At 41.7% G+C, this 11,198-nt stretch overlaps 1 protein-coding gene across 1 annotated transcript; it reads right to left on the reverse strand.

The window, feature by feature from the left end:
• Positions 1–1,396: 1,396 nt before the first annotated feature.
• TMEM165 (transmembrane protein 165) lies at positions 1,397–11,197 on the reverse strand. Its single transcript, XM_042053313.1, has 6 exons — positions 11,021–11,197; positions 9,165–9,390; positions 6,611–6,786; positions 5,824–6,006; positions 3,601–3,706; positions 1,397–2,336 (listed from the first exon to the last, which is right to left on the reverse strand). The coding sequence occupies exons 1-6, from the start codon at positions 11,195–11,197 to the stop codon at positions 2,260–2,262; spliced, it is 945 nt and encodes a 314-aa protein (XP_041909247.1). The 3' UTR covers positions 1,397–2,259.
• Position 11,198: the final 1 nt, after the last annotated feature.

The following is an 11,198-nucleotide window of genomic DNA, read 5'->3' on the forward strand; positions in this document are numbered from 1 at the left end:
GAAAAATTCCAACAGGCACTGACAATGTTCAATCACTGTAACTAGCAGCAACTACTAAAGCACCTTTCAAAGAATTTCATGAGCTATCTGATTTCATGCAAAACTTCCAAAACGTCAGTTTGTGCTTAAAAAAAAAAAAAAAAAAAAAAAAAATCAAAAAGCTACCCAAACAGCACTACTCAAACTAACCTGCCTAGCTGGTCTTTGAGAGCACCCAAATACATTGCTTTGACTAGGCCAAACCAGTACCTGGCATCTGTGTAAGTCTGTAATAGTAAAATATAGATGTGGAAGTTGCAGAGATTTGTTCTGCAACTTCACACTCGCCTCTACAAACAACCTCTTAAAGAGCTTCATTCTCCTGTTGATCCTAAAATCCTATCTTTTCATACCAAAAATAGCATTAAGCAGCACACACAAACTTCGGGAAGCTTCTACAATTAGAGCATGGCCAACTGGGTTGGCTTTTTGGATTTTGAGTAAAAAATTTCCATGTCTTTTCCCAATTACATTTCTATTCCTAAAAAGAAAAATCAGGTGGCACCACAGTTACGCTACCTGGGACAGATCTGTGTGAACGTACAGCGGCACTGCTTCTGATTAACACAACAAGCAGGTGTCCCACAGTTAGAAGTTTAGGCTCTTCCCTGCAGATGCCTGTTCCTGCCCTGTTTTAACATGACCTCTGCTACAAATGCACTCCCTACAGGAGTTGAAACTCATCATGGGCAGCGTGGGTCCTCAGAGTGTGGGAAAGAAGGTTTTGGCTACAAAGTTTGATTCAAAAGAGAACAAAAACAACAACAAAAAACCCCCTTAAAACAATCAAAAAAAAAATCTCACCAGCAAACCAATGCAGTTCCTTTGGGCCAAGATGTGAACATGCAGACCTGGAGCCTGAAATGGCAGCCTGTTTTCATACCACTGTGCATGCCTGGCATTGTACTGCTATGGTCTTAAGAGTTTTAGAAATGTGGCATTAAGGGGTTTTCTGGGAAGAGACACCTAAAAGAAGGATTAGGGGCTGCTCTGTTTGTGATATACAAATGGAATGGTCAAATTTGTAATGCTCCATATTACTTCAGCTTCAAAAAAAGGCAGATTCATTATATTAGAAACCATGTCTTCTATCTTCCAAGACTGCTACAAGGTAGCTCTTAGTGGGTTATACAGGCTCAGAATCCAAATCACCATTGGAGAGCAGAGATAAGCATGTATTTCTGCAACCCATGTACCTTCAGCACTCAACATTTTCAAGGTCTTTATAACACTGGCATTTATCAGTAACCAAAATAAATTTGGCAAACTTTCCTCACCTTAAGTACATTATCACTAGGTAAATCTTTGTGGCAGGAATTCTGGCAGCCATCAGAAACAATACTGAAAGTAATACAAATGGAGACACTATGTTTTATTAATACTCTTCCAGATTACATTTCTATTCCTAAAAAGAAAAATCAGGAACACATCTAAACCTAAGAATTCTGTTACTGCGCAATCCTGGGAATGGAATATGGTTAAGTTGGACCACTTCATTACTTTCTGTATACCTCAATATTTAAAAATCAAAAAAAAAGAAAAAAAAAGTCAAATAATACTAGCTCCAGCCAGATTGCATATTGAACACAGTAGGTTGTTAATCACCCCACATCAATTTCCTGATAAAAATCCCTGATTAAGAAGTTTTCCCTCTAAATTAAGTTTGTAACATTCTCTGTTGGTTGGCTCAGCCACTGGATGGCATAGGAACTGCTCCCAGCTTTCTTGTTGGTTAGATTATCCAGCCTCAGGTGCACCATGGAACCACCATCTTTGGAGGTGGGAGCCAGCAGTTTTCTCCTTAACACCTGCTGTTGAGCAACATGGAACAAGACACAGTCTGCTTTAAGACACCTGAAGAATCAGCTCTTGAAGAAACAGGAAAGGTGGTTGTGTGTAATGGAAGAAGAAAAGAGGAATTCTCAATACTTCAGAGAGTAGATCCTTGAACTCAGCTGAGCTGGGTCCAGCAAGTGAGAAAACCACTCAAATCCCACTGTGGGAGCAGGCACCACAGCACAAACAAACCAGACAATCAGCAGATCTCCACTGCAGAAGCTGTCCATAAATGCATCAGTCCCATGAATCATCCGCTATAAAAAGTTCAGTGTGTCATCTTCAGCACTTGTTTAACTGGAATTCTGTACATTATATACAAAAATGCACAAGGAAAACTGCTTGATGCTTCCAATCCTTGTTCTTTTACAGCAATGAAAAATTTTAAAAACCAGAGTCTGGACTTATAAATAGTGCAGAAAATGCAAATGCTAAGAAGACAATGCCTCCTATGATTGTCACTGAAAAGGAAACACAAACCAAGATGAAATTAGATATCAAAAAGTAATTATCTTCCATGACACATTACAGACTTTATTTTTTTAAATGTCTGATTCCCAAATAACCTTACTTAAAAATCTGTGCTACAAGCAGTGGATGTTGTTTCCAGCTCAGTATGGGGATGCCCATATGCCAACCCACTGTCTAACTGCATCTCCAAGAATATATTCTGGCCCACAGAAGGAAGCTTTGTTTTACTCATTACTTGAGCCAGTATAAAACTAGGTTAACAACTGCTGCTGAGTATTTGGCTGTAGGGCAGAAAATAGGATAGAATACTCTCATGCCATAGCAAGCCATCAATTGGGACTGACATAATTAGCATTTTTTGCAAATTTTAGGCAACTGTATTGAAAGAAAAAGTATCAAAAACATTAACTGCTTGCAATGGCCACAATCTGCTAGAGACTGGGACAGAATTCTGGGAAAGCACCACTGTATATGTTCTCTGACTCTTTAAACAAACTAACATGCTAGAAGGATCTTTGGTTTAATCTAAGGCTATTCCTGTGGCTCAAGATCCACACTGTGCTTGGCACATATGAAATCATTGTTAGATTAGCATTTTGTCACCACCTTCCTTGGAAAACAAACACAACAGCATGCCTGTTTCACTTTAAGCAACGAAGTTGGGTTTTTTTACCACCTCTGCAACTACAGAATAAATATTCTGAATTAACATATATAGGAAACAGCTTCACAGGATTATTCTTGGGAGCAAGAAATCTCCCACATCATAGGACTGACAGTGGAAGCAAGCTGCAACCCAAGCTAAGCAAAAACAAACAACCCAATGCAACCTTACTGGTCCTGCCTGTTGCAGATAGCAGGTATGATAAAAAAAAAATACATTTATGCCACACAGAGTAGCTTTTAAGGCTTTTATATGGCTGGTATAAGTCACTAGTATGCAGTTCTCTTGCTCACCTGACGGCCTAGACTCAGAATTGCAACAGAATTTCTATTATCCACTGTCAAACAATAAATACTGACCATTCAAAATAGTGTATTTCCTTCCTTTGGTCTCCTAAAAGGAGTAGCTAATAGTGAAGCAAAACAAGGTGGGATGTAAGACAGGCTCAAAAAAAGTCCCCAAAAAATCCAAACCACCAGTTTACGGGTTTTCCAAAAGTTTTGAGAAACACCATTCCCAAGCATGCAGCCCTTTACACCACAAACATTACCAGCATTACATTTTTTTGGTTGGAGTGAGCTTTCACTTACCAGTCCTAACAGAAATTTTTTGTGCTATCATTCTCCCTCCAATAACTGCTAAACCAGTGCATAGGCAATGTCCCACTGTTCCTCCTACTGCCACACCATAAGGATCCTGAGGGGGAAAAAAAAGCACAAAGGGATAAATCAGCACTGTTAAAAACCCATTAGTCCTACAACAACCTCGGAGCAGTGCTTTGATTCCCTGGTTGCAGACTGCCAAGCATGAAGGATACATCTGGTGATTCCTCTGCTTTGCCATTCAGCACTGTCTTAAAGACTAGTAATAGTGAACATCAGCTGGTGAGACAGACTTAAATCCAGCCTAAGATAGGAGCATATAGCATGTTTCAGCCAAGCAACATCTTTAAGTTGTTAAATATAGATCCAGAAATCGCTCCGTTGTAGTTAAAACAGTAAGCAACCTCTAGAGGGAAGGTGGCAGCTGCTGAAAAACACAATATGCATCAGCTGGAAGAACACCAACCTATCTATAAAGAAAGAGAAAAATAAGTCCTTGAACTGCAAATGAAAGCTTTCAGCAGCTACAACATTCCAAGTTCTTTGCCCTGTTTCACCCACTTGTGCTCTACACTCTACCCCCCTCCATCATCCAAAGAGGGAAGCATGAAAGTCCAGAGGATAAGAAACTATTTTATAATTTACTGTCAACAACAGCTTTTCACATCACTGAATAACAAGCAGCTCCTCAGTGTGTGAACAACTGTACTACGTAAAGAGGTTTCTCAGATCTCCTTAGAAATGACATGGTTAAGGACAGCATATGTCCTCTGCTCATCTCTATGTCACATTTTTAGCTCCAAGAGGAAAAAAAAAAGCTGCTGCCATCACCTGAGGAATGCATGAAATCTCAAAGAGACGAACAGCAAAACTGTCTAAGAAATTCTATCATTTGAAGACAACACTCACTGGCCCAAAAGAACCAAAACCACAAGCCAGTGAGAAAAGGTGGTGACCACCAAGCACTTGGCAGGTTGGAAAGCACCAAGAAGTGCAGGAGAAGCAGGGCTGGGCCAGCAGAAGAAACAGGGCCCCAGGATTGGGACCCAGAGTCTCTGGATATCCCTGCAGCCAGCAATTACCTATACAGCCCTCACTGGCAGAAGGTGGATCTCATCGCCCCATTCCATCATAATTATTCACTGATTTTGAAAGCCAGTATCAAGATACCTTAAATTAAGTTTTTGTAGCATTTGTTTGGTAGCACTCTTATGAACATTTCATATTCTAGAGGTATGACAGCCCACAGGCTTTAACTGCAATGCTCAGCACTTCACAAACCAGACCAAAGAGTATGACAGACACTTCCTAATGGGACACTTAGAAAATGCAAACCAGAAGCCAACAATCCCCCATGAAAAGACGGGCTTAAGCAACCTGCCCAGCAAATTGGGCAGAGGCTGTAGGGCTTCTGTTTTTTCCAAGATGGCATGTAACTGCCTGAACAATGAGATCATCCTCTCCTGCTATTAGCTCTAAACATCTTCCCTACACTGTAATGGAGACAAGAGGTTCCTGCAGATTACAGCCTCCTTCATTACACAGCCCTGATTTATCCCTAGGGAATGTTTGAAAGTGCACCTGAAAAGAAGCATGAGTCCTAGGGAAAGAAATGTAAATTATCTCAATGCATGAAAGAGCACAGGCAGGCTACTTATATTTATTAAAAGCTTGACTATAAGCCTTCATCTTCCTTAACTATAATCCAGTTATGTACAGTCTAATCATCACAATGAATGTAATTTAATTTACAGCATTACTTAGTGCCCAGCAGTTTAGAGTTTATTGTCCTTCTATACACTGTACCATATGAACTCATATTTTAACAAGAGGTATCTGAGGTATCTAACAGTTTTAAGTTCGATGGAATGGAACTATCTTTTAAAGTTACCCAGTTAAAACTTAATGACTGCACAGAGCAAAGAAACATCTGTTCTGTAGCATCTCTCAACACTGTAACAAAATCCAGTTGATTTCGGCTGCATGATATAAAGCAGCTATTTCTAGAAATGCCAGTGCAGTCCAATCATGTAACAGTAGTTTTAATACTCTACAGAGCTTCAGTGCCCTTCTTGTCAGGTCTAGATACACACTAAGCCACATCAAGGCAGCAGGTATGAATCTGATACCTCCCAAGAGTATTTTGCCTCATACCTCTCTAAGGGCAACCCAAAGAAGGCAAAAGAACAGCAGGGATTCTGCAACACTCACCTCTCTGGCAGCCAAGACTATGGTTGTTAATTGGGAACGATCGCCCCACTCTGCTAAAAATGTTAAAGTAAAAGCTTGAACAAAGATTGGAGAAATAAAGTGCAGCCACTTCTTCTGAGGTATAGTGGTGCCTGGCCCAGATTCCACATCTCCTGGCCCATTTAACAGTTTAGTTCTCTGAAGCTGTGGAGGTCAAGGGGAAAAAAAAAAAAGAAATAACCATAAAATTAAAAATGTCATCTGAACAACCCAAATGAAACACTTAACAATACAGCTAGACATTTAGTTTCTAGAATGTTGTTAGCCACTGACTGCTGCATTATCAACATATTATTTATACAGTCACCATTGCAAAAAAAATGCTAAGTATATGCGTGCATGTATGTGTAAATACACACACATATATAGTTGTAATCAGCTCTAACCTCTGATTATTGTCCATCTTGTACTGCTTACAAATAAAGCGTCTGACCATAAAAAGAAATAGAAGTAGAGCCAAGAATGAACTGTCGGTGTCCTCTACTAGTAATGCATTAAAAACACCTCAAGAACACCCACACTAAGCAGAAGGTCCCTTCTGTCCTAAGAAGCCAGGCTTGCCACAGGACTGGAATCACCTGCTAAAAGAGCCTCCAGGGACATCTTCTGTCCTATCTACCACACACTTTCTGTGTCAGATTACCAATCACAGACACAGCCCAACACCCCAAACATGACAGTGCTGTTCTGCAGCTTCACGGCTGTAATTCTTCCACCAGCTGTAACCAACAGCAATTTTATTACTTACTTCCTCATCTTTTTTTTTAATTTCTGCTTGAACTTCCTCCAGCTCTTCCTGACCCTCATCTGGACTCATTTTCAAGCCTTCCCGTAGCATTCGGATGCCAAAGATTGCAAACAGTGCTGTAGACACATAGTACGTGTACACACGAGGAATAACTGTGGTGGCATAGCCAAACAAAACTGAAAAGAAAACAAATGTGTCATTTAAAAAAATAAGCACGAGGATCATAGTTGTTTTTCCCACATTCTAAGAAATGCTTGCTAGCAAAGTCTGAAATCCAAATATCCACTGATAAATAAATATTGCGTCTTTTGTTATTTTTGCATAATTTTCTAAGTTTTTGGAAGATAACACACTAGGCGCTCCAACCATTACCAGTCATGCCAGAGGCTGAAGTCCACTAAGATGCAGACAACGCACTCCAGCCAAAGTTGGGGTGCTGTTGTTCCTGAGAGCCAGTCCAAACAACATTATCTTTCCCATCAAGGTCTATCCAGTCCTGCCTTTCTCCATGCACACCATGAAACTACCATCTGTAATTGTGTTAGATTAGTCACACTGTACCCCAGTTAATTCCATTTACATATTGGATAACATCTCTTTCCAATAATTTAATTTATCAGATAAAGTTACAATAAGATCATCAACAAGTTAAATCTATCAGGCATATCTACAAACCATCCAGCTGGGTGAATCCATGTCTGTCTTCCTTTGCCAAGTGCACATTACTACTTCCCTCATCCCCCCATACACACAATGTGACTAACTTTGATCTTTCTTTATTTCAAAGGCAGATCCCACTTAAGAGATGGAAAAGCAACCTCCACAGTGCATCTTTTAGAAGTATTGAAGGTGATCAAACTAAGCCAAAACTAGTTCTTAAATAAGAAATATGTATCCAGGACAGAGTACTTACTTTTCACAAAGTAAGACCACTTAGCATTTTTTGACAGAAAAAGGCCTATATAAATGGGAAGAAATTAAAACTCCACACCTTATATTCAAGGTTGCTTGGACCATGAACTCACAAGTATTTCTGCTGTTTTTTTACTCCACATGCAATCAGCTAAAAGAAAGCATATTACCATGTGTGCTTTCTTGTACACACCTTCTTAGTTGAAAAATACACTCAGAAGTTACTACATGATCTAGAAATAACTCTGCACTGCCACTACCAGAAGTAAGAATATGAGACCAAAATTAATCAGGCTTATAAACACAGCACATACCTACACGAATAGCAGTACTATTTGCACAGCTAAATTAACCAGGAGTTAAAGTAAACTTCTTTAAAAAGACTGAAAATACTACAGTAAAACAATGCAAGAAAGCTAGACAAAAAAAGCTATCTTTTTCTTAGCATTTATTACATATATAAGCATAGACAGTGAAATAATCAGAACTGTAAGACAGCTTATTTAGTCAAGCACAGCTTGAAAAAATATCTCAAGTAGATTATTTGGAACTAATGAGTTTAAATGAGCATGTCTTCATGAAATTAAGGTGGGCAAACCCCCCAGGAATTTCCAAACTCAGCTTGTATAAAACAAGGGCAATAGATAGGAGAAGGAAAGGGTGTGGGGGAGGAAGAACCCAACAACAAAACAAGTTCCTTTCTGAAAAGGGAAGAAATAATTGGGAACCTCTAAACTGAGGGATAAAAGCAGAAAAGGAAGCTTTTATGAGAAAGCATCCAGAAAGATTTGAAGAAATAATTTGTATAGAAGAAGAGAGCCATAATGGGCAGGAGAAACTACACACAATGCAAGTGGAAACTGCTCTAACTAAAACTGCAATAATCGCAGCAGTGTACACAGCAACAGCTACACACCCAGAAACCATTCACAGAAACCCTTGCCAAGCAGCCTGAGCCAGTGAACTGGCTGTCTCCAGTGTGTACACACCAATCACCACTATTTCAAGTATTTCTGACATGGGCATGGTAAGAAATGAGCACACAGACAAACTCTGTGCTGCATCTGATGTACCTGAAGGCTGCTCCATTTTACAATCACAGCTACATAAGTGCCCACAGCTACAGGTTCCTCAAGTGCCACCTGATACCTTACTTCCTACTCCCTCCCCTTCATCTTCCACTTATGCAGTTCCCAGCACAAATCCAAACAGCTACGTGTGCAGGAATACAAGTCAGATGAGGAAAATGTGTCATCATATAAAGAATCTTTTGCCTTAGGAGGAAAAACAGAAGCCACTCCCACATTCCCTTCAGGCACACTAATTCGGCAGGAGCTAAAAAAAAAAAAAACCAAAAAAAAAGGAAACCAGGGTCCAAAAATCAAACAAAGTGCTTAGGCTCTCCATCTCATTCCCCTTCCTTAAACTCCTGTTGAAGCCTAGGGAACACAACGACTTCATTAGAGCCAAAAGCCTAAATATTCCATCTGAGATTCCATGCTCCACAGGAAAAGCTTCACACTCTCCACAAAAGAGAAAACTGCATGGATGTACTATGCGCATTCCAAATAAGGTTTTTTGATAAATACATACCCGTCACTTCTTAAGAGATAAAACAAAAAGGAAAAAACAGACTGCTAACCTGATAAACATGTCATCAGTCCCAGGGCAAGCATAGCACCAGCCAGTACAGTCAGACGGTTGTACCGCATGGCCATGATGGCTGCGATGAAGAAGGTCTTGTCCCCCAGTTCTGACACGATGATGACCGATATAGCAGCCACAAAGGCATGAATAAAGCCCAAATTAGTCTTGTCAGCTGACTCGTCACTGACAATGTGGACTGGAGCAACTAGTGAGGAGCCTTTCTGTAAGAGGGGGGGGGGGGGAGGGAGGGGGGAGAGAAAAAACCAAAACAAATCCTAAACACTCATCAATTAGGCTTTAACACTTAGGAGACAGAAGTACAGAGCCTTGTATTTCTCCTGTCATACCATACTGTGTAGAGTGACATTTTAAGTACCTCTCATGCTCATTAATGATTGTTAACTAGTTCCTGGCTGCCACCCACCTCAAATCGCCAGTTAGGCACTTAGCAAGAGGACCAGATCCTGCTGATTATTAAAACATTACTTCACTCTACACACTATTTACCAGAACATGAGAACCACCATTACAACAAAACATGGTCAGCTCAGGTCTAATACTGCAATCTTTAAAATACTTACCCACTTTATGACCTTAACCTTAAACAGTTTTCTGATACAAGTATTAGTAAGTGCTTCAAAATAGAACTGAATGACTATGATACCTTAGGAAAGTAAGAAGCCCGTTCAAAAATGGTCAGGATCATTTTCTTCCCTTGCAAAATCTTTGCATCTCAGATGCCTTAAAATGTTATAGATTCACAGAACGGGTTGGGTTGGAAGGGTCTTTAGCAATCATCTAGTTTTAAGATCCCTGCAATGGGCAGGAACGTTTTTCACTAGACCAGATTGCTCAGAGCTCCATCCAACCTGGCCCTGAACACTCCCAGGAATGGGGCATCCAAACTTTCTCTGGGCAACCAGTACCAGTGCCTAACCCCTCTCACATGAAAGAATTTCTCCCTAATATCTAACCTATATTTCTGCTCTTTCAGTTTGAGCCCAAGGCAAATTTTGTGCAAGTTTTCATCAGCTTTTTCTGCACTTGCTCTGTGGTTGTTGAAAACTAACTTTAAGACACTCCAGCGGTGAAACCAGACCAGCACACTCCAGTTCCCACCCACTCACCGAAGTGTTCACTTCTACACACAGTAAGGTATCTATGATCAAAAGCAAGGCACAAGATCTCTGTGTCGGTGTTCACATCCTTGACCAGGCATGGCTGAGAAAGCTTGTTCCAGCACATCCACCAGCAGAGACAGCCCCGCAGCATGTTTTGACATGACGGCTTCCCAGCATTCCACTTTCAGCAGTGCTCCAAGTTTTTTGGTGTTGATATTTAGAAGCTCCCACGCTCTGTGTGACACACTGTGACTTCCCAGAGCTCCTTCACCTTTTTCAGCACTCTGTTTTCTGGTTCGGGTATGTGACCATCTGGCGTGCTCCATGTGCTACACCAAGCCAAATGCCAGTAATTCTTCCATACCTCTGTGTGATCAGTGGCACTAGAATCCCCTCACCGAGAACACTGTTTAACAAGTTTTAACGCAAAGAAATTTATATTAAATGTTGAGGGGAAAAAAACCCGGCAGGCTCGGAGTAGCAACAAAGCCTGCTTTCAGCTGCTTCTGCGGGGGAAAGAGAGCGCTGACCCCCTTCCCATGCCGGACCTAGATATCCCTCTTTTAGCAGAAAAAGGGGAGGATGCGGTGGTCCTGCAGCCCTCCTTTTTTCTGCTAAAAGCGGGGAATTTCGGAACGCCATGGCCTCCGGACGGCGCGGCGCGACGCCGGCCGAGAGCTGCCGCGGCGGGCACAGCGCGGGCAGCCGGCGCGGCCCGTCCCCGCCTCACCTCAGCCCGCGGTTCCGCTCCCTGCGCCGCCGGCGGTGGCGGCGGCTCCTTCTTCCTACCGGGCTCTTCCTCGGGAGCGGCGCGGAGCCGCGCCGGGGCCGCCAGCAGCAGGGCGGCCGCCAGCAGCAGTGCGGCGGCCCGCGGGAGCGGCGGCAGCGGCGGCGGCGGGGACCCCATG

Source organism: Corvus kubaryi, unplaced genomic scaffold (genome assembly GCF_017639235.1).
Source record: "Corvus kubaryi isolate FWS band 111438036 unplaced genomic scaffold, C.kubaryi_AGA036_p1.0 split1-131, whole genome shotgun sequence".
Classification (NCBI taxonomy): Eukaryota; Metazoa; Chordata; class Aves; order Passeriformes; family Corvidae; genus Corvus; species Corvus kubaryi.

Bases quoted from the DNA above. Each gene is read 5' to 3' on its own strand.
- TMEM165 (XM_042053313.1), bottom strand. From the start codon at position 11,197: ATGGGGTCCCCGCCGCCGCCGCTGCCGCCGCTCCCGCGGGCCGCCGCA. The intron at 6,787-9,164 runs GTTAGCAGTCTG...TTTTCTTTTCAG, and splicing joins ACTGATGACATGTTTATCAG to TTTTGTTTGGCTATGCCACC. The intron at 3,707-5,823 runs GTGAGTGTTGCA...TTTCCCCCTCAG, and splicing joins TAGTCTTGGCTGCCAGAGAG to GATCCTTATGGTGTGGCAGT.